This window comes from Myotis yumanensis, unplaced genomic scaffold, assembly GCF_028538775.1.
Source record: "Myotis yumanensis isolate MYYU_CA2020_CCGP unplaced genomic scaffold, mMyoYum1.0.hap1 SCAF_13, whole genome shotgun sequence".
Lineage (NCBI taxonomy): Eukaryota > Metazoa > Chordata > Mammalia > Chiroptera > Vespertilionidae > Myotis > Myotis yumanensis.
Window position 1 is genome coordinate 19,594,083 of NW_027223764.1, and position 24,013 is coordinate 19,618,095.

At 43.8% G+C, this 24,013-nt stretch overlaps 1 protein-coding gene across 1 annotated transcript in view; it reads right to left on the minus strand.

Annotated features, from left to right (window-relative positions):
• CNNM1 (cyclin and CBS domain divalent metal cation transport mediator 1) overlaps positions 1–24,013 on the minus strand; it is a 50,546-nt gene that overhangs the window by 16,305 nt on the left and 10,228 nt on the right. The window contains exons 2-7 of the mRNA XM_070432546.1: positions 12,819–12,962; positions 10,968–11,108; positions 8,716–8,885; positions 6,930–7,029; positions 6,465–6,512; positions 2,159–2,221 (exon numbers count right to left, since the gene is read on the minus strand). Coding sequence (XP_070288647.1) covers positions 2,159–2,221; positions 6,465–6,512; positions 6,930–7,029; positions 8,716–8,885; positions 10,968–11,108; positions 12,819–12,962 — 666 coding nt within the window. The remainder of the gene's footprint in view (positions 1–2,158; positions 2,222–6,464; positions 6,513–6,929; positions 7,030–8,715; positions 8,886–10,967; positions 11,109–12,818; positions 12,963–24,013) is intronic.

A 24,013-nucleotide genomic window follows, 5' to 3' on the forward strand; every position in this document is an offset into this window, starting at 1 on the left:
GGACTGCTTTCCACAATACTCCTATGACTGACGCTTCTGCTGCTGCTGATATGGAGCAGAAGCAAGAGTGACAGTGGCAATACCATGATATAGGTATGAAGATGTCACCCAACTGCTGGGAAGGCTTGGTGGTTGGCTATAGATAGAGACCAGACAAAAGAAGGTAGGGAGAAACCCGCCAAAGGAGAAGCAAGGCATCCCCACTTCTCATTCTCTCCTCCTGTGCTGGTCAGGGCTCCACTCTGCAGTTAAATCAAGGGTTGGAGTAAGCTGGCCTTGCTCTCACCTCCTTGTCATTCATCTGTTTCCTATTGGGTTGAAAAGGGGGTGGTGGTGGTTAAAAGAGCTTCCAGGAGCACATGGCAACAGCCAGTTGGATGGGAAGTCTCAGTACCTGGCAGTGGTTCTCAACCTTCCTAATGCCGCGACCCTTTAATACAGTTCCTCATGTTGTGGTGACCCCCAATTTCATTGTTACAAATTGAACATAATTAAAGCATAGTGATTAATCACAAAAACAATATGTAATTATATATGTGTTTTCCGATGGTCTTAGGCGACCCCTGTGAAAGGGTCGTGCGACCCCCAAAGGGGTCGGGACCCACAGGTTGAGAACCGCTGTGCTAGGGGGTCTTGCCCAGAAGGAATGAGACACCTTAATCTCTGTCTGACACTAGGTTACCATGAAGGTTTTCATAATAAACACTGATGAACTAGAGTTAACCTTTACTTTAACTGGAAGTTACAATTAACTAGGCTGTCTGGTTAACTGAGGGTTAATTAAAAAGGAAAATATACCCTGACTTGCCTCTTTTTTTTTAATGCTTTGATCCTTTTGGTTGAAAATCTTTTAAAAATGGGCATCTTCCCTTTTGCTGAAACTCATAGGACATTCTTCATTCACCAAGATTCCCCATATGTAAAGGATTGTGAAGGTCCATGATGTAGTCATTTCTAATTTTGCTGGCATGTGGGAGTAGACCAGTTAGCTGGCAGAGGCACCAGTTTGGCATCTCATACTGAACATACTGTCCTTTGGTCATCGTGAAGGCATGGGCTCTCACAAAGTGAGAAAAATTTTATTTCTTGGTGGAAAATCACCATCAAGTGAGAGAGAAAATTTGAGAATGTGGTTGATGTATCTTGTACAGATAAACATGGGAACCAGATGGTTTTTGATGGGAAAATGTGATTTGGGAGAAAGGAGAAGTCAACATAAATACTTTTGAAGTTGCAAACTTGGGGGTTTGAGGTCTCACATAGCCTTTTTTGAATATTGAGGGTTTACTCTGCAGATAGCAAAACACAACTGGATTTTTGATGACTGAGAATATGGTGGGGCCTCAGAATCATTACCATAGCACTGGGATAAGAGAGACAGATGTAGAGGGTGTGGGAAATTGTGTTCCAACTTCAGAGCAATTGAACAAATAAATTCTTGGTTTGGTCATTACTTATTCCCTGAGCCTAACAGATGAACCTCTAGAGATGAAAACAATACAAACACTTAATTGATTGCTCAGATTTATTACATTCTATTTAATCTTTGAGTTACTGTGTAGCTCTATGAGGAGCTGCTTTACCCAATTAAAAAGAAACTGGTAACTTGTATTTAATTAATGAGAGGTTAAATCTAATGAAAAGTTGTTTTGAAATTTTACATAGAGCATCCTTTGTGTGAACAGAGCCAGAAGGAATATGGTCACCACATGGTAACATTACTAGGAAGATAATGAGGATGGGTTAGTGGTTAGCTAAAGGCAGAGACCACACTGAAAGAAAGGTGGAGGAAAAATAGGATTAAGGCATAATATTCTATTGTTCCTTCCTATGTTTCTCCTGCTGCACTTTTCACCTCTCCATTCTACAGTCAGACAAATGTTGAGGAAGAACTCACATCATCTCTCATCCCATTATTTCTCTATTTACATAGACAGATACAACCCTGAGAGCTAAATTCACAAGTGACACCACTGAACTAGCAATGCCTGGGCTATATGTGCAAATGAGTGTTATCTGTTCATTGTGCTGTGCCTTAGGCACCAGAATGCCTGCTGGGAGGGACTGTTCTCATGTGGGACAGTGAAGTGACAGAGACCAAAGGCTCTTGCAAACCTCACTGGATCTATGGGGACCCAAGACACCCTTGCATGTTTACCTGGCGAGCCTGCCAGAGAGTCCCCTCTGCTGAAGGCGAAGGTACGAGACACAGACATGGGCACTAAAGAGTCAAGGGCCAAGGGTTTGTGAGTTGTGAAGGGGAAGATAAACACAAAAGGAGAGAGACAAAGAGTGGTGAGACAGTCTGTTCCTGGATCTTCAAAGCATCACATTTCTCTGCAAAAGGAATCGTGCCTCTGAAAACATGGAGATTGCACCCTCTTACAAAGTCACTCTCCAGAAAGAGGGAAAGGAAATACTTCCCTGAAGGTCTTCCAAAAAGGTGTACAATTCTTTTGAAGGGAAGCAGACCAGCCAAGGACAAGAACAGCAGTGCCCCAGTGGGGCGTGTGCATCCGCAGCAGCATTCTCTCTGAGCCAGCAAATCTCCGGGAGCCCAGCACTGCATTCCCACCAGGCTCTCCCAGCGGCCACATGTATCTGCTCACCAACCAGAGGGCTGAGAGCAAAATGCATGCTCCTGCTAGGGGCATCCTTAAGGAAGCTGTATCCTCCCTGGGACTCTTAGGAGCTCCCTCTGTGGAGGAACTGTGTGCTGCTAGAGCAGCGGTTCTCAACCTGTGGGTCATGACCCCTTCGGGGGTCGAACGACCCTTTCACAGGGGTCGCCTAAGACCATCAGAAAACACACATATAATTACATATTGTTTTTGTGATTAATCCCTATGCTTTAATTATGTTCAATTTGTAACAATGAAAATACACCCTGCATATCAGATATTTACATGACGATTCATAACAGTAGCAAAATTACAGTTATGAAGTAGCAACGAAAATAATTTTATGGTTGGGGGTCACCACAACATGAGGATCTGTATTAAAGGGTTGCGGCATTAGGAAGGTTGAGAACCACTGTGCTAGAGGCTTGGGAAGCAAGAGTGGCAGGCAGCATTTCCAACAATCTTAATGGGAATCAACTTGGTAAATTAACTCATCGTCACTTCTTAGCACTTAAAGTGCTCCAGAGCACCTCTCTCACTGTCCCCTTTTCCTTCTCTCTTTCCCCACCGGGTCTGAAATGGCGCTGGCCATCACTTGGGGCCTGGGTCCTTCCCCACGCTTGACCCTGATCAAACAGTGTTTCTGCATGGGAATCTGTCTTCACCTCTCTTATATGGTCATTCCGAGTCCCTTCCCAGGAGCTAAATGAAGCCAGTCTGCAGGTGATGGCACATCAAAGTAGGCAGCTTCTGCAGCATCAGATGATTTTACTGAAAGGACCCACAGGTGCAGGGGAGTGTGTGTGTCTGGAGCCCTAGACCTGATAATCATTTACTCTGATACGAGATATCAAAGGAGACTTGAACAGGCCCTTAATGTTGCGAGATACACGGGAATAAGAAACCCCATAGTCTCAAGAAGAATCTTACACTTCTGGGCAGCAAATTAAATGCATACCCTGGCCAAGCAATCAAAGACTCATTCTCTCCACCTGCACACCCCTGTGGGCTGCTTTTCTGGCTACCCTGAGCTCAGGCCCAGTTCCTCCAGGGTGCCAGGCTCAACATGGTCCTCCTGGGCTCCCTGGCAATCAGCACCAAGATGAAGGAGACAGTGCAGGCTCTGTTCCCTTTACTCTGCACAGGAAAGCCAGGGTGACTTACTTGTAACCTCGAGTTCAACTCTGAGGCCTTGGTCATGGGCAGTGTTCTGGCAAACTCATCATCCCATTAATCACCTTCAAAGGCTGATAGAATTACAGTCTGGCTTCCAGGACAGGGGCAATTTGCTAAAGTGAGATTCTAAAAGAGTTTACTGCCTTGTGGCTCAGCCTTAAACTCTCCCTTGACCTACAAGCCAAGGTTCTTGGCCAGTGAAAGATGCTGGGTGGCTGGACCTGGGGCTGAAAGTCCAGCAGGGACAACTGTAGGGTGTGGCCCAAGCATGTCAAACTCACAGCATTCGGCCCACGATGAATATTTTTGAGGCCCAGTCAATATAACAGTATGTAAGAAACGTTTTAATAAAAGTTTCGTAACTTAATTTTTACAATATCCTGTTACACATAATTATTAATAATGACTACAATGTTCACTAATGACTGATTACTATAATCGTGTTGCATTCATTTCCCTTACGTGCCTTACGCACAGGCACACCACTTCTCTCCACTAATACTAGCAGTGAATATTTTAGCAGCCGATTGCCAGGTCATTAGTCTTGGACTGACTTGTTTGGTGTGTGCAACAGGAAATACTTCACTTTTGGAGAACAAGAAAAATAGGTCTATTTGTGTTACACTTATTAATTTGTGCAGTTATTCAGTGTCTGGTAAGTTAACGTTCAAGAAAAACTTAATTTTTATTAAAATGTTCTATGTTTTATGTTAACGATCACTCATTTATTTCAGCCCTTTGTATTCAGCATGTGTCTACCGAAATAAACCTACATTTCTATGGAAATTGAAGCTTTTGTTTTTTTGTGGCCCATGTAAACTTAAACCTTGTTTATTTGGCCCGTGTTAGCCTTTGAGTTTGACATGCTTGGTGTGGCTAGTCTTTGGAGTTATTTCACACCTCACTCCACTAAATGGAGAGGGTTTGTGGGGAGGATGGAAAATGTCTCTATACCCCTTACAGACTAACTCATTTTTTTTTCCTCCTGAAGATTTCTAAAGATGCTCAAAAGTGGGCGGGAGGAAAAGAGTGTAATGCTTCCTTTTAGTTAACCAGTTATGAAGGAGAGACCTGTGTTGCAAGTGTACTCCCATCTCATTGATAAAATGGAAGGATTCTGATACAAAAAAACTAGAGACAGAAATGAGGGAAAGGAGAAAACCGGATAACATCTTCCTACTACTTTAAACTATATATACTTTTAAAATGTCATCTAAATTAGGTGGGTTGGGGAGTTGTAATTATCCCCTTCCCCCAGAGTTCCCACCTCTTTTGGTCTTCTGGAATAGCCAGAACAGGGCCAACAAGTCTAGGTAAGATTTAGAATCCCGGAAGTTGCTCTACATTGAGCAATGTGATGGGTGGACATCTCCTTTAGAGAACCAAGTCCGGTCCTGGAGCACATCCCTCACCCCAACAGAGTTCTCGTTCTGAGTACTGAGGTTTCCTCCATCAACCTTACTTGAGATTTGCTGGCTTATATAAGTATACTAATGAACCAGGGTATTTATTTTACAGATCTCCTTCAACTCATGTTGGGCCACGCCTTGGGTGTGGGTAGCGACTCTAATTTCATTTCAGCCCTATGCTGGGCTAGGATGCGAAATTATACCATAAATTGTTCCAATATTCCCACATAGAGATTGCATTCTGGAACATGATGGCTCTCCAATCTGTATTTCATTGTGTTGTGTGCAATAGTCAGGGCACCGGAATGCATCTATGTAAGTCACCAACATGCTGGGTGATTTGGAGCAAGTCACTTCTTTAGTTTCTCCATGTTAAAACGGTATCTATCTTTCATGTGCCAGGGATTGATATCCAGCGTTGGGACCCTCTGAGAAATCCAATATAAAACACTACGTAAAATGCTTTTTATGATAAGAGAAAACACTCCATTTGGCATTAAAATAGCCACTTTAAACAGTAACAGCTGAAAGCAATGCAAAAGTCAGACCAGTGAGTAAAAATAAATTCTAGAGAAATCATTCTTTCAGCATCACACTTACATCACAATAAATGCCATGCCTTCTAAACACAAGCACAACAATTCTATTTAGGAAACAGCAAGTAGGTAAAGCATAGAAGGGGCAGAGCAAACTAGCCAGCAGCCCCGTGACACCCCCCACCACCATCAGCATGCACGGCCAGCTGGCAGACACCTCTCCTCCAGCTGAGATGTGGCGAAGGAGGAAAGAGAAGCAGATACGCAATATATCGCACCAGCCTGGGACTTCTAGCCCAAGATCTTGCAGTCACTTCCTACTAACCCCACAGACACAAGAACGGCATATTAAGTTTTCAAGTAAAGGCCAGTGGGTGAGTTATCCCCGCAGAGAAGGAAAGGCCGAACCTCCACCAGAGCACACAAATGTGTGACAATCAATGGCGCCTCCCCTCACAACCTCCCTCCCTGCCGTTCATCACTGTACATGAGCAGAGCAGCAGCAGAAAACATTCCAGACACACAAACGAAGCTCCTGTGGTCTGCGAGTACCTGGCAAGAAGCAGTGTTCCTGGCAGAGCATTACAGAGAGGCTGCCAGCATTTGTGTGAGCCCCAGCCCCAGCCCCAGCCCAGGCTCAGAGTGCTGGGTCCGGGTCCCCAGAGGGGGCTGAGGCAGGACTACGATGGGGAGCATGGGGGAGGGGTTTGAGAAATACATACGAAAGGCAGAGGATCCAGCCAGGCTTCCCGCCTTCCGCACGTCATTATCTGAGGACAGAAAGATGCAACGTGTTTCAGAGGCAATTCAGAAAGTACACCTTCTTATCGAGGTTCTCCCTCTTCCACCCCACCCCCAGCATGAATGAACCTGGAAAAACAACACAACACACCAGACAATCAAATGGAAGTGTGAAAAGAAAAATAAACTTGTCTTTTCACACTAAAAAACCCCCCACTATCCATCCCTAACATTTGATAGCATTACTGTCTACCATGTACTTCCAAAAACAACTCTCTGAACGAAAAACGAGTCTTATTCCCACTTCATGGAGGAGGACACTAAAGCCCAGGAAGTTACCGGGCTTGCCCAGGGTTCCTAATAGGAGCAAAGACTTGAACCCAGCAGCTTTTTTCTACAATATCCCACTGCTTCCCCAATACGCTATGGCTTGGGAACTGGAATACCTGAGCAAGAAGTGGTCATGATGGCTGGGACACCATAGTAGGTGAAGGCTCCATTCTCGAAGCGAAGGCCTTCCTTACCAACCTCCACCTCCACTTTCCCCTGGAGAAAGAAGGCAGTGTGCTAAGGGTGTGTGCACGCACTTCCAGTTCGATTATTGACCACAACCCTAAGCTTCTGTCTGGATAACAAGCAGACTTAAGAGCTGATCACAGGGAAATGTGAATTCTGTCCAGATTTACGTGTCAGAAATAGCACTGCCAGCTTCAGTAGCCCTTTGCAGTGAATTAATTGCCTAATTTATAAAGCTGCATCCAGTCACAAATAATCCTGAGCTCTCCTTGCATACTGCAATGGCCTCCCATGACGCAGGCCCAGGCATCAGTTGGCCCAGGGCCCTATAAACGGACTCACTGGCTTGTTCTGAGATGAGACCATCTCTAAATCTGGTTGAAATAAAATCTAATTCTGACTCTGTGTGAAGCTTGTTTAACCCATCACCACTAATGACGACAGCTTATGTGTAGCATACGGTGTGTGTCTATGGGGCTGACATTGTGTTATGTACTCGGCATGGTTTCTCATTCAGTCGGTCCCACAACGCTATGAGGCCCCTCCTGCCTTCACCTCCAGTTTATAGATGAGTAAATTTTGAGGCTCAGAAAGGTTAAATCACTTAAATCAAGGTTAGTTAGGATACGGCAATATTGGAATTTTAAAGCCAGATCTTTCCAATATCTGAATTTACACTCTTGCCACTATATTTTACTTCCTCCAGCTTTGATTTAAAACAGTTAAGTTTATATGAAGCATAAAACAATAAATTGTATGGGTCATTATGTTATTTTTAAAAAAGTGACAGAACCCTTCCTGATTTCCAGCAGTGAAGAATGTGACCCCATTTTGGAGGTGGTCATTTTACTGAGGTTGTCTGGAAGAATGGGCATTCGGCACACTATCATGTCAGAGCAGACGGAGTGCAGGTGGACAGACAAAATAGAGCCCACTTGTAAGTTACTGTAAGTTTAATTAAGATTTTAAGCCAATCACTGTATTTAGGGTTCAGAAGATATTGTTGGGAAGAGATGGAGCAGTGACAGAGCTAATGGTGGAGCCAGGCCAGGGCGCCAGCAGGATCCAGTGCCGGAACCATGCCTGGCACGCATTTACAGGCCTATCCGGGCACAAGGGCAGAGGTGAGGACCGGGAAGAAGCTGCACCGCTCTCACTCGGTCATTAGTTTCCCTCCGTATCCTCTTAAGGAGGAGGCATCAAGGGACTGCAGAGACTGAGAAGTTTCCAAGAGAGTGGACGGGTTCTGTGCACCTCCAGCTGGAAGTCAGAGATGATAAGATTTCAGATCGACAGAGGGAAAAGCTTTAAATAAGAAGCGTCTGAAGTTTGAGAAGAGGCACAGGACAGGTCCACTTCTGGGCATGACCAAGCAGAGACAGGAAGGGGTCAGGGATTCTGTGGGACAGCAGTTTTGAAAGTTCAGTCACAGAACCCCTCTGCTGGAGAGGTACCTGCTGCACCCCACCACGAACATCCTTGAGTGGTCAGACTAAACGCCATCAAGATCGCCCCCCAACCCCCCACTCCTAGGACACCAACCAGTCAAACTTGGCCCCTTCTGTGGGTCACTGACAAACACCCACCCCACCTGGCCTTGCTCCCAGGGCAGCCAGCTGAGTCTTGGAACCCGGCAGTGGGGAGGCATGGCCATTCCTCTCCAGCCTAGGGAGGCCCTTGTCGTGTCCTCAGAGGGACTCGAATGTTCCCACGCACCTGGAGCAGCAGCACAAAGTAGTCCACGGGGCGGCTGCGCTGGTAGAGGTAGTGTTCCGGGGCTTTCTTGTTCTTGTCATCAAACTTCAGCTCCTGGATCACGTGGGGATGTTTCAGGAGCCGGAGTAGGATCTTCTCCGAAAGGTACAGAGACTTAAAGGGCTCCACTTCTAGAGGAGAGTGGGAGGCAGGAAGAATAGGCAGCTGGGAGGAGTCAGGGTGGGCACAACCAGGCCACGTGTCTAGAGCCACCTCCATTCGTGCTCCAGGCATGAGGCTGGAAGGGCTCTTGTGACTCTCAGGTGTGTGTGTGTGTGTGTGTGTGTGTGTGTGTGTGTGCGGGTTTAAACCCATGTGTGTCTCAGGCCTTCCCCTGCTCCCTGGGGATGTGTGTCCCTGTATTGGCACCTCAGGAGAAACAAGTCACCATTTTGGAAATGTCAATTTTGTTATTAATTTTCTACTTGACTTTATTTAAAGTTGCATGTGAATTTAAAAAAGAAGGCACTTTTGCCCCACCGGCATGGCTCAGTGGTTGAGTGTTGACCCATGCACCAGGCGGTCGCTGGTTTGACTCCTGGTTAGGGCACATGCCAGGTTTGTGGGCTCGGTCCCTGGTAGGGGACATGCAGGGGGCAGTCAGTCAATGTTTTTCTGTCATCAATGTTTTTGTCTCTCTCTCCCTCTCCTTTTCTCTCTCTCTAAAAAATCAATACAAATAAAAAAAAAAAGAAGGCAATTTTGCTATTTGTGACAACATGGATGAACCTGGAGGATACTATGCTAAGTGAGATAAGCCAGACACAGAAGGACAAACATTGCATGATATCACTTATATGATGAATTTAAAACAGTCAAACTCATAGAAGCAGAGGACAAAAAGGTGATTGCCTGGGGTGGTGGGAGGGTGAGGGAAGGGTGGGATTAGTCAAAGTTTCAGTTATGCCAGATGAATAAACCTTAGAGATCTACCACACAGCACCGTGCCCACAGTTAAAATACTGTATTGTATACTTAAAAGTTTACTCAGAGGTTAGATCTCATATTAACAGAGAAAAATAACAATAGAGTGGGAGGAAAACTTTTGGAGGAGATGGACATATTTATGGCATAGATTGTGGTGATAGTTTCACTTATTTCCAAACACATCAAATCGTATACAATAAATATGTACCGTTTTTGTGTGTGTCAATCATACCTCAATAAAGTGGTTAAAAAAACAGAGTTGGGCATGGCTAAGTAAGCATGTAAACAGCAAAACTTTCACTGTAATGATCAAGTGAAATACAGAGAATTTAATCTGACTTATTTGTGACATATCTGTTGAAAGAAATGAAATTCCAAGTTAATAGAAATGGTAATTATTTAAGTGATATGTTCTCAATAATGTGTAGCATCCTTGCATCAAATTTATATGTTAACAGATATTATATTATATCATACTGTAACATTAAAAGATACAGCTGCTTTACTCTAGGAAATCAGTCAGTAGTTAAAAGAAATCTGTATTCAGAACTAGATAACATGTTGAAAACTCTACTTTAAAGAATTGTAACATAAAGTTTTCTACTTTTTTTTTTTAACACCTGGAATAGTACTAGTACTCATCATATAGTCAATAATCATATGCTGGGTCAATTAAATATTGCACTTTGTAATGGGTGTGCATTTGAGGTCTGCACATTAATTAGGCCTGTGTGAGAAGGTCAGAGGGTTCAAAGACAAACTTTACCTTCTTCACAAGTTTATCTTTGGATCCTCTTACTTTTTTTTCTTTCTAAAGATCCCAAGATTCACAATCCACTTCCATATTTTAAGAACTCGTATCTCTATATGATCTCTGGAGGGTACTGGACCCCAGGGCCTTGTTGCTGGATAGGACAATGCCTTTCCCTCCCCCACAGATCATTTGGGGTACCCCAAATCCAACAGGATGGAGGTCGGCCTCTGTCTCCCACCAAGAGCGAGTGGAGGAAGGGAAAAGTGTAGCAGTGGTTTCTTTAGCTTTTTTTCTTGAGTAGATCAATAAGCAGAGTTGGGTTATATTCATTCCCTCCCTAGAAGATCAGGCAGGGGCTGGCACTGACAGTATGTGGCATCCTGTCACCCTTGCCTGAGGCAATCTCCTCTCCTGGAACAGTGGGTCTCAGTCTTACACTGGAATTAGGTCATGAAGTATTAAAAATGATTGGTGCATGGACCCCACCCTCCAGATTCTGCCTGGGGTGGAGACACGGTGGGCAGAGTCATACCTGTGGCCATGAAGCGGTGTGTGGCCAGCAGAAGCTGTGGGGAGACCTTCACCCTCATCTCCGAGTCAGAAAGCTTAAACAAGGAGAAGTCATGCCGCTTCCTCTCCCGGTGCGGGACCCTCTGCTTTTTCCGATTGTCGGCTGCGGGGATCACAGGGGACAGAATGCAGCAACTCAGAATCACTGTTGGTTTTTGGAGGTTTCCCGGAGTTATGGGGGACAGACAGATCCTCTGAGACCACCTGAATTTCTGCAGTGTCAACTGTAGATGACATTACCTCTCCGAGGGAGTGAAAGGATGTTGATCAGGGACAGAAGGTGAGAGGTGCTGTAATTGTCTCAGTGTTATCTACACTTAGGTGGTGCACGGTGGAAAAGGGGAAAGGGTGGCCTGGGACTCCCAAGGTCAGGGTTCTTGAGCTGGTCCCCTATTTATGAGCTGTGCAACCATCAGAATGTTTGTTTGTTTTAATCTATACAACGAGGTTAATAATTAATAACTCTTCTACTCATCTCGTGAGTTATTATGAGACTTGAACCAAAAGCTACCTGTGAAGTACTTACAAAAAGGCATTCAAACATCTGGGACTTGCATTCTCAGCATCTAGGGATTTGGGAGTCCCAGAGGGTTTGAGCCTCTGCCCCTCTTCTGTCCCCAGAGCTGGGCTCACCTGGTCTCTTCCTGATGATTTTAACCACGCTCTGAGCAGAACTGGAGGCATGCCACCTCCTCTTCCCACTCACAATTCTCCTGCTTCAACCTTGACCCCTCTGCGGGGAGAGAACTGGGGAGGAGAAGGGATTGCTGTCCCATGAGCTGAGATTCGGAGGAAACACTTCCTGGTGTAGGGATTCCCATGGATTTAGATAACACTCCCATTCTAGAGACAACTTTGTAGCATTTGCAAGGAAAGCTTTGATAAGACTCGGTAACCAAAAGCAGTCACTATCTGCATGGAGGAGTCCATATCGTTCCTGTGGGAGAGTGGGTAGGAAGGTGAGGAGACCAGAAAGGGGGGACAGGGTCAGAAGCAGGGACAGGAGCCAGGGGTGGGGAAGGGAGAAGAAACCAGCTGGTAGGGCTGAAAAAGCATAAGGGAGAAGAGCCGTGTGTATAAGAAGGGACACTGAAGGTTTGGCTTGGGTTGCGGTATGAAATCTCAGATGTCTCCACTGCGCACGAAGTTTTGGTGTAAGTAGATTGTTGAGTGGAATCCCAGGGTGTGTTGGGTCTGTATCTGGGTGGTTAAAGAGACAAAACAGGAACAACACAGGACAGAATCAAGGGCAGGGTGGCCACCTCAGGTATACTTTGTTTCCTTTAGTTCCTTTTTCATCCAAAGGCCAGGAGGTCTCCTTTTCATAGTCTTTGTTCCTGAAGGTTCTGTCCTGATAAACATTTAGCTAGCACAGCAATTTTCAACCAATGCGCTGCAAGAATTTTTAAAACATGCAACGCCTGACTACTTAGTCAGGGACACTGACCTCTTTTCCCTCAGGTTATACTGTAAAATTAAAAAATGACAATAGCCAATACAACAATAGTTGTCTGGTGTGAATGAATCAAAATTATACCTATTTTTTTTTGTCAACTCGGCCCAAAATATAATTAGTTTATGTGTGCCACGAGATAAAAAAGGGTGAAAATCTCTGAGCTAGCATGTTCTCAGGGACCCAGGTAATTCAAGCCAGGGTACCCTGCCATGCCTGCACCTGGCATTAGGGGGCTGACACACAGAATGCATGGGCTTGATATACACTCTTTCACTCTGTCTGTCACACTAAGCCAGCTCTGAGAGTCACAGAGGAAAAGCAGATGACCTTGGACAACAGCCAACGCCATGCACTTACTGTAGAGGTCAGTTTCGTCCAGGATCTCTGACTTGATGATCTCCTCTATGATGTCCTCCAGTGTGACAATGCCCATCACCTCATAGAAGGGGTCCCCTTCTCCCTCATTATTCACCCGCTGGACAATGGCCAGGTGAGATTTTCCTAGAGAACAAATGAAATCACAGGTAAGCATCGGGGATGTTTTCAGAGACCCTTCCTTAGGGAGAAAATTATACGACGTTGCTTTCTGACTGATCTCAGGACTGACCCACCCCAGGGCCTCCTTAAAATACGAAGTTTGTATACAAGCCTATATAAATGGAAACTATACTTTTACATCTCTGTTTCTTTTTAGGAAAGTTACCTAATATAAGGGGTTGGCAAAAGGAGGTTTACAGTTTCTCATATGGAAAAAGACAGGCAGGGTATGATGGTTACAATAGCTTTATTAACTCAGTGTTTTGCGCACTCACAAGTATAAACCTACTTTTGTCCACCCTGTACACAAAGTCAGTTAAATTTTTCTCCTTTTAACTTTCACATATTAGCAAGCACAGTTGACCTTTGGACAATTTGGGGGTTAGGGGCACTGATGCCTGCACGGTTGAAAATCCACGAGTAACTTTTGACTCTACAGTCAGCCCTTTGCACCGTGGATTCAACCAACTGCTGATTGAAACAGGACTGGGAATGGGAAAATACTGTTTTTGAGCTGTAGTGGGTTGAATCTGCAGATGCAAAAACCATGGATATGAAGGGCCAAATATATTTACTGAAAAACATCTGCATGTAAGTGGACCCACGAAGTTCAAACCGATGTTATTCAGGAGTTAACTGTACTAGTATATCTAAGCTAAAGAAGGATGAATAGGGCTATTGAAAGACCAAGAACTTGGAGTCAAAGAATTAAGTTAGAAGCCTTTTCCTCTTCCAACTTCCCCCATCCCATATCCCTTAACTATCCCAGTTACCATTTGTGCAACTGATCCTCATCTAATTATTTGACCTCTCCGAGTCTTGATCTTCTCATCTAGAATCAGGGGGAAATACCAGTATGGTGACTTTAAAACATGCCTCCAAATTCTTTGATAGGCTTCCCATCAAGAAGTGTGGTCTCTATCCCCTTCCCTTGAGTCTGAGCAGGTTGTGACTGCTTTAACAAGTAGAGAACAGGGAAGTGTTTGCTATGAGACTGCTGAGGCTAAGTCATAAAGGTCATGCGGTTTCTGCTGCAGAAACACTCGAAGTGAGAAGTATGATGACTACCATGGTGTAGAAACCACATGTTCCAACTGAGCCTGGCCTTCCAGCCATCCCATCAAGGTGCCAGCCAGATTTTAACAAAGAAGCCACCATGGCAGGGGATCTGTGATCTTAGTTGATTCAGCTCTGCTTTCAAGTCATCTCCAGCTGCTGGCTTAGACATTGCAAAGCGGAGGTAAGCAATTCCCACTGTACCTTGTCCAAATTCCTGATTCACAGAATAAAATGTACTCATAAGGCATTTTGAAGCTCAAATGACCTAGTGGGTATGTGAAAGCACTTTGTAAATTGTAATGTGTCACAGGCAGTTCATTTTTATTGTCCAACAACTGAATAATAACAGTTAACATTTATTGAGCTCTATCTACATACCAGGCATTGTTCAGAGAACTTTCTATATATTGATTCATTTGATCCTCATAACAACCCTCAAGATGAATATTATCATTATCCCCATTTTACAGAGGAAAGAACTGAGGCACAGAATGGTTACCTAAGATGCCTAATGTTACACAGTCACTTATAAATGGCAGAGCTGGATTGCAAATCCAGGTAATTGGGTTCAATCCTAACCTAGGGAATGAGTCTTACCTACAGTCTTCCTTCACCTTGGTTTGTTTTCATCTGCTGATAAACACATTTCCTTGTCCGGTTTCTAAAATGAAAATCTGGGTGGTTCTTTTCCTTGTCTAAGAGACATTTCAGGGGAAAATCTAGGGTACTGACTAGGATGTTATTCTTGCAAAAAAAAAAAAAAAAAAAAAAGGAAGTTCATGCTTTATCAGTGTTACTTTTTATAAGCTTATGCTTGGTCATTGCTATCAGATAAGAGGAGTAGTCAGCTTGCTGGACGCATAATTAACCACTACAATTTAAATACATGAACTTCTGTGTCAAATACTTCTAATCACACGAAAGCTACCTATTGGAATTTTTAATGGAAAAGATGGCATTTCTTTCAATAATGGTTTATAATTTCTTCTCCACATTTAACCCATCCTTTGACTTACTCCCAAACTGATCTGATCATGCCCCCGCCCTGCTCAAAACGCCCCCATGGCTCCCTAGTGTGCAGAGCATCAAAGCTAGACTCATGAGTTGGGTATTATCAAGAGTGTAAAATGCGGCTCTTCCCTATCTTCCTATCAATTCCTAATCATTCTATATTCTAGGTTACCTCTACTTCCTCAACGTCCTCCATCTCCACTTTCGAAGTCTTCACTCACAGTTTCCTCCTCCCATTCCAGCTCCACTGGTCCTTCAAGTTTCAGCTCACATGCCAGCTCCTCAAGAAAGCTCTCCCGTATCTTCCCCATTCTGAATCTGAACCAACCTCTCCTTGCCCGTGTTTCTAAGCCCCTGATAACTCTGTTAGAGCATTTGTCATACAAGTTGCTCCTTCTTATTACTAGCAATGTGTGTGACCTCTACTGGACTGTTTATTTTCCTCAGATCATCAGCTCCTTCAGGACATTAGACTTAGATAGGTTACCTCCCATATAACAGGCAGCCAGCAAATTTCTGATGACCTGAGCTAAGATGGAATAAAAACCCATAGTGGATATAATATATGATGTTAAGACCAGACACTAAAACCTTTACGTTTTGATAAAATATAATGTGTTTAAATTAAAATTTAAACTCTGACTCAGTGGTTCTAAAATTATCCTTCTTTGAAACAACTATCCTATCCAACTGGACTGAAGGGTTTTGTAGTTTAACTTAGGGTATACTGATTATTTGAAAAAACTTTAAATTAAAGTTTTTTAATTTTGATGAAGTCCTCTAAAGTGCTATACACACTTTAGAGGCCAGGCACAGTGCTAAGCATCATATACACAGTGTTCTTACATGTATGGCAGCTGTTCACACTTTTCTGCTAACATGTACTAGCAGATGACAAAAAAATAACTACTATAATGGAAAGACTTGAAAAAGTGATTTCTTAAGATTACTTTCTATAATTGGATAACTTTTTATTGTGGAGCCCAAAATATATATAACACAGCCATACTTCCTGCCACTAAGAGATCAATTCATATGATGGGATTAAATAAAATAACATTTTATGATGTTTCACACAAAATACCATATCTTCCATGTGAAAAATCTCCCATTGGTCTATACTTTAGAAGATAAATTTGAGGATACACTATATGATTACCAGGGAATAGAGAGTTTAAATCCTAATTATGTAATATCAAGACAATGTACTTATATAATCTATTTAGAAACATTATATAATCCATAATCAGCCTTCATGATTCCCTCAAGTGCCTGTAGAGATCTACAAACACATGAAGAAGTCATTCTTTCTTGGGTACAGACTGGAACAGGAATCAGCAATCACATAACCCTGTTCTGAGCTGACATTCACAGGGACAAGGAAACCAGATGTTCCCATGACACCTGTTCCTGAGGTCCTTCCTTTCTCAAAAAGGTTGGCCTTTGAGAGACTTGTCTTCCTGTACCCCTCCTCTTCCTGGGCCCCAGAAGTGATGGGTATGGCCCAAAGTGAAGCCAGTCTTGAGACATGGATAAGTTAGTCACTCCCTCCTGCCACAGCACTTTGAACATACCTCTTTAACTGAAATTTATAAGCACATTAATAGATATTATGATTATAGTAGCAGCTACTATTTGCTATATACACTTTAGGGGCCAGGCACAGTGCTAAGCATCATATACACATTATTTCACCATGTTGCTGTTCTCTACTTATGCATGATCCCCCTCCCCCCACACTATGAGGCAACAGCTATGTTCTACTTATCTCTGTTTTCCCAGAATCTAGAATAGCACCTGGCATAGAGGGAGAACTCCATAAATAATGGATGATAACTGGATATCTACATGCAAAAGAATAAAGTTGGATGCCTATGCCACACTACACACAAACATTAATTTGAAATGGACCAAATGCCTAAATGTAAGAGTGAAAACTATAAAACTCTTAGAGAAAGACATAGGAGTCAATCTTTGTGACCTTGGAGTAGGAAATGGTTTTTTAGATAAGACACCAAAAGTGTAAGTAACCAAAGTAAAAAATATGTACAAACAGGACTTCATCAAAATTAAAAAGGGGCACCATCAAAAGAAAGTGAAAGACAACTTACAGAATGGGAGAAAATATTTGCAAATCATAAATCTGATAGGGAGCTTGTATCCAGAATATACTAAAGAAAATTTACAACTAATAAAAATACAACTCTATAAAAAAGTGAGTAAAGGATGCAAATAAACATTTATCCAAGAAGATATACAACTGGCAATAAGCAATAAATATTGATGAGGATGGGGCTTAAATTTTGACTATTCCCCTCCTCTGCCCTTCTATGGGAACCATGCTCTTTCTGGTTGAGCTGTCCCTGTGTAAACTAGCAGAATTTTTCAAGTGCCATCTCACAACTATTAGTTCATTAACTTCAGTTTCCTTCCAACTTACTAGAAAAGCAGGATGCCTGGTAATTAATTTAGGCTAAAAATGATGAAATCATTAATATTTATACAGAACTTCACAATTTCTCGAGAACTTAGTTAGAAATGCAAATTCTCAGGCCCCACCCCAGACCTAGTAAATCAGAATCTTAGAGGGTTCCGTCCATTAATAAGCTTTACAGCTGGTTCTGATGCAGGCTAAAGTTTGAAAACCACTGGTTTATGGGGAGGTTCTGTGGTACTCTGGTTAGGTGTCAGATGACCTATTAATGAGGAAGAGAAACAAGCACTGAGCTGTCTAGTTAAATCCTGGTCCTTTTGGTAACCTTGGTGTAAGTCACAAGATGCTAAGTACTCCTGAAAAGACAGAAAAGAACCTCCTCAAAGAGTAGCTGCAGGGCAAGCTGATGAATGCTCTCTCATATGATGTGGTGGTTAAGGTATTTTGTTGACATGGGAAAGAGAATGGTGGTTGACTGTTTAATACTGAGCTTGGAAAGGGGTTTCTTGTAGTTTTTGTATCAATCTCCTTTAAGACAAGCTTGAGGTACTACACTATTTATTAGGCTCTTGCTGTGTCTGAGGTCAATAAAATTTCCTACTACTGAAAGTCAAACTAGTCTTTTCTGTTGCCCCAAGAATCCAAAGGGTGTTCTATCTCACCACCCAAACTACAGGTCAGATTTCTTAGAAGGGCGACTAGGTTTGTAGATGCTTTTGAAGCAGTGGTTTTCAACTGGGGCTGACTTTGTCCCCCAAGGATATTTGGCAATGTCTGGAGACAATTTGGGGTGGGGGATGCTACTGATATCTAGTGAGTGGAGGCTGGGGAAGCCTCATAACAAGGAATGTCAATAGTACTGAGGTTGGAAACCTTGCTTTAAAGAGACAGAAAGTTAGAGAGTGGCAGAAACATCACAACTGCATTTTGGTACTTAAATAAATATCTTCTGACGTGTCTTTAATAAATATAGCCTCTAAATGGTTTAGGCACGTCCACAGAGAAGAGCTTCCAAGGACCCTATTAGTATACTTCTTATGCTTTGAACAAAAAAAAAAAAGCAAATAATTGATCTGCTTCCCCTCTCTTTCAAAAATAGCTACAGTACTTTGGTAAAGTAAAGTGTTCCCAAGATAAAATACAGAAGCTTGGAAGTGAACATATTGCTTAGAAATATAGAATTAAGGAAAGCAGAGACCATTTTATGGTTTTATGGTTTCTGCTTCACTTATGACCTTCACCTTGTAAAATACAGTGGTTTGTTTTTTTTTATTCTCCCTGGTGTCCCTGCAGCATCTTTTATTCATTTGGTAGAAAGTATTGAATGCCTATTCTTTTGTACCTTGGTCTTGGTGACCTTCTACCACTCGAAGTGTATTCCTTGGAGGAGCAGCATTGAATATCACCTGGGCCTCTGTTCAACATGCAGATTCTTGGGTCCACCCCTGACCTACAGAATCAGGATCTTGGGAGGTGAGATGGGGCCCAGATAGCTGTTTTAATGATATCCCAAGTGATTCGTAGACACGCTAAAGTTTGAGAGGCACTGCGCTTGACACTTGCTACCAGAGGAACTGGTATCACCTGGGAGCTTGTGACCGATGCAGAAGTTCGGCCTCAGTCCCAGCATAGTCCAGGCATTGGGATGTTTAAAAATTCTTCTGGAGACTCCAGTGGGCAGTTGTAGTTAAGAACCTCCGCTCCAGCCTGGTGGGCCTGAGTGAGCGTTGACCTATGAAGCAGGAGGTCATGGTTCAATTCCCTGTCAGGGCACATGCCTGAGTTGTGGGCTCGATCCCCAGTGTGGAGAGTGCTGCAGGCAGCCAACCAATGATTCTCTCTCATCATTTATGTTTCTATCTCTCTCTCCTCCCTTCCTCTCCGAAATCAATAAAACTATATTAAAAAAAGAACCTCTACTCCAGTCCTTGATCCTCTGTTCTTCTTTCCCCTCTCTGTTAACGATCCCAGCAGAGCCCATCACTTTAAGTATCACCATTACCTCTTTCCTGAGAACTAAATTGGTATCTTAATATCAGTGTCTATTTTGAACTCTCATCCTGTTTTAGACATTTTTGCCTGAGCTGTGCCCTGGTCTCATCAGAATCATCTACCCAAACAGGAACACATGATGTTCACGCCCCATCATTCCAGCTCTTCCTCCCTCTTTGCTATAATAAGTGGCACCATCAACTTTCTAGTCACCCAGAGTCAAAACCTAGGAGTCATTTTTAACCTTCTTTTCATTTGCTCCTATTTAGAAGAAATCCTCACACTCTTCCAATTTGTATCTTCTTCATTCTTTCAACAGAACTTATTGAATGCCTACTATGTGCTAAGCACTTTTCTAGGCACTAGAAATACAGCAATGAACACAATGGACAAAGTAATGTTCCTCTGTAGCTTACATGTTAGTAAATGGGGGTGAGAGAGAACAAGCCAAATAAAATCTATTGCGCAGTGCTAAGAGGAAAAGCAAAGCAGGGAAGAGGGATGAGGGAGTGTGGGAGTGAGCAAGTAGGTGTTACAATTTTAGGTAGGGGAGGCAGGGGATGAACTCCCTGAGAAGGTGATATTTGAATAAAGATCTGAAGGCGGTGAGGTAGGGAGCCCTGTGGATATCTGGGGGGTATATTGGCAGTAGAACAAAATGCAAAGGCCATGAGAGTTGGAATTGTAACTGATGTGCTTAAGGAATGGCAACCGGGTGATTGCAGAGCGTGGGAGAAGACAGCGGTAAGAGCCAAGGTCAGGCATGTAGGGGGTGGGGTATGTGCAGCTATGATCAGCCCTGAACAGGCTTTGTAAGGACGTTGGCTCTCACTCTGAGTGAAATAAAGCCATTATAGAGTTTTGTCCCTTTTTAAGTTTATTTGTTTTTTGGCAAAATTGGTGACATGATCTGACTTATGTTTTAAAAGGATCACTCTAGCAATTATGTTAAGAATGGACACAGAGTGGGCAAAGGTGAAGCAGAGAGACCTCACAGGAAACTCTGGCACACATCTAAGTGAGAGATGGTGGCGGCTTGGACTGGGATGGCGGCAGTGAGGTGGTGAGATGTAGACAGATTCTCTGCATATGCTGAAAGCAGAGCCTACGTGAGGGACTGACTGTGGGGAAAGAAAGAGAACTTTGGACCTGAACAACTGCAAGAATGGAACTGCAATTTACAGAGTTTGGGAATATTGTGTGAGAAGTAAGTTTGGCAAAGAGAGCAGAAGCTCAGTTTTGGACAGGCTTAAGGTTGAGATGCCTTTTAGACCTCCAACTGGAGCTATCACGTAGCAGTTGGACATACAAGTCTCAAGTTGGCAATATCTTTGGTAGAATGAATGAAATAACCAAGGGAGTGAGAATAGACAAAGAGATCCTCCTTTGAGTCCTGGAGAATTCCAACATTTAGAGGTCACAGAAATGCAACGTTAATGCAACAGATATTTGAGCATCTGATATAGAGAGGCCCTGCTCCAAGCGCTGGGGACATATCTATGAATATGATGTAGGAGGAATTAACAAAGCAGACTGAGAAGGAGCATCCACAAGGTAATGAAGTCTCAGATTTTTACCCTCTTCCAATTGTAAGTTTATGTAGTCCTTAATTTCTACTTCCTCACTGCATCCTGGCAGATTGTTCTGATGTCCTAAGCAATCCTCCTTTTTGTTTTTTTCCAGCTCTAGTCCATCCTAGTCATTTATGAGGTTATTTCCCATCTCAGTAACATCTTCCAGTTACCAGGGAGGATCATTTCTGAAGTCTTCTTGTTGCCATTAAAGGCCTCTGTGGTTTTTGGTATATATCTTGCTTTCTTTTCCACCACTCTATCAAAATGTACTGTGCTCATTTGCCATTCAAAAAATAACTGGTTTGAGGATACTTAGCTAATAAATGGTAGAGCCAATATCTGAATTCAGGGAATTAAATAGGACCCATCCTAGCTGGGGTTTGTGGAAAACTTCAAGGCATACTAACCAAAAATGGGTACTTTAACCCCAGGCCTCTCAGACTCAGAACTGGTCTTAGAGGCTGCCCCTGAGGCCAGTTTGTCTCTCTCCAGCTTCAACTAACCATAACCAGGATCCTCTGCTTAAAAATCACCACGATGACCCCAGAATCTGGTTAAGCTTTGGCTAATGGAGACATTCTCAGGCCATAAACCAACCTCAGAATGAGAAAGATACATTGAAAGGTAAATAGGGCTGGTCTTAGTTGTCCACAGAGTACTTAATTCTGGGACAGCCGAGGGGGTGTGGTCAAACTAGGCTGGTCCCTGCGAGAAGTAAGCCAGACAAAAGCCACTCGAAGGTTCTCATTTACGTGAAGACCACCTACAGCTTCTCCAGTGATCTCCATACTGTTTCTGATCTAACCCAAGCTGACCTGAGAGCACAGGTTAACATTCACCCCATTTTCCAGTGTTTGCCATAGTGGTGATTGCCAGTGTTCACTGGGTGCATATATTCGTCATATCTTTGCAAAATGGGGATTGTTATTACTGATCTGTGAACAAGAAAACTGAGACTAAGAAAAATAAAGTGACTTGCCCCAGGCCCAGAGTTATTAAGTAGCAAAACCAGGAAACGCACCCAAGTCTGTCTGACTCCACAGCCTTGCTCTTCCCAACACACCTTGCAGACTCCACATTTCAGGCCAGATCTCAGGTTTCCTATCTTGGATGCATTTAAAAGCAATGAAACTTATTTTGTAAAGGCCCTGAGCCTGGAGGAAAGTACTATACAGAGCTACTGCCCAGCACCTCACTAGTGAATTAGCGAGGGAGGAGGAGGGCTTTGAACGGGGAAGGGGAAAGGAGTCACAGTCCCACCTCTTCACCATACTTTTGCCTTCTGGTCCAACCCTTCCAGTATTTTGCCTGGCATTTCATTTTAGTGGATTGCTTTGAAGGCTTTCATTGATCTGATGTTTTTGTGTTTTGTTTTTTTATTTGCCTGGGATGCCTGCGGAAGGGCAGAGTGATGGGTGAAGAAACCTAATGCTAACTGATGACAGGATAAAAGAAATGTAAGGATATTGCCAGAACTCAATTTTGGTTCCTGGGCCCTATCCAAAGTAAACAGCTCTCAGTTTTGTTTATTCCATACAGTGACTTTTACATGGGCTGGATCAGCACTGGCTATACAAAATGTCTAACTAGATACTATTCACGTAACTAGACCAGTGAGGTAAGAAGCAAATGGTGGAGTGTCCTGAGGGCTCTACAGGCATTATCTTTAGCCTTTGCAGTAAACTTACAGTGTAGTACCTTTATTCTCATTTTAAGAAGAAGGAAGATAAACCTCATTCTAAGTGGTACAGGAACCTGCCCCAATCATACAGCTAGTAAAAGGAGGAGCTGGGATCTGAGCCCAGGTGTCTACAACTCTCTGTGGTTCCACGGTCGGAGGCAGCAAGTCACAGATGTGGCTTCTGGTTCTGCCTCAGTCACTAACATTGAGCAGGACACTTGTGTCTCCAGATCCCAGGTGCCTCATATACAAAAAAGGGATAAATTCTACTGACTTCACATGCATGGTTAGCAAATGAGCTACTGTTTTGGAAAGATCTTTGCCAGTGTAAAGGCTTCGCAACTCAAGAGCTTATCATTGCTATTTTTATTAGTCCTTTCTGTGCCTTAGTTTTCTCCACCTTAAAATGAAAGGATGGGACCAGATGTTCCCCAAGGTGCCTTTTCTGGCTCTATCATTCTATCTATATATATAAAAGCCTAAGTGACTGTTATGACCAAACGACCGGAATGACTGAAACAACCAGAACAACTGGTCGCTATGATGTGCACTGACCACCAGGGGGTAGATGCTCAACACAGGAGCTGCCCCCTGGTGGTCAGTGCACTCCCATAGCCAACCTCCCCAGCTGGCCAACCTCCCGTGGTTCCTTCCCCCAGCCAGCAGGGCCCAATTGCCTGATCCGGGTTGGGCCCCGGGCTGGGATGGGGAACTGGGGGTGGGTGAAGGCAGACATGGCCCCTTTCTCAGGGGGACGAGGGCTGGTTCCCTCTATGGGGCCAGCAGCCAACCTCCTGCACCCTGTCCCTCCCCCCAGCTGACAGGCCCCAATCAGTGCCCTCCTGCCACGGTCGTGGCGCAGTGTTGAGGGAAGGAGGAGGGGGAGAGGTGCTCAACGGTGGCATTGGCTGTTCCTTCCGCACCCAGCCTGGTAACCGTCGCCTCTTCTCCTGACCCCACCGAGGGCCAGCTCTCTCCTGGGGCTGGTGGCCAACCTCCCGCAGTCCCTCCCTCCCCCACCCCCGTCCCTCCCCCTGGCCACAGGCCCCGATCTGTCTGACCCCGGTCAGCCCTGATCGCCAGCCAGACCTATGGACCCCACCCGTGCACAAATTTCATGCACAGGGCCTCTAGTACTTTAATAAGTTGAAAAAGTCCTGGACTGCAAAAAAGTTTGGCTTTTTAGAGGATACTTCTCTGTGATGATATATGACATGTCAGAATTTTAACAGTGCCAATAATTACAGCTTCTGTGTTTACAAAG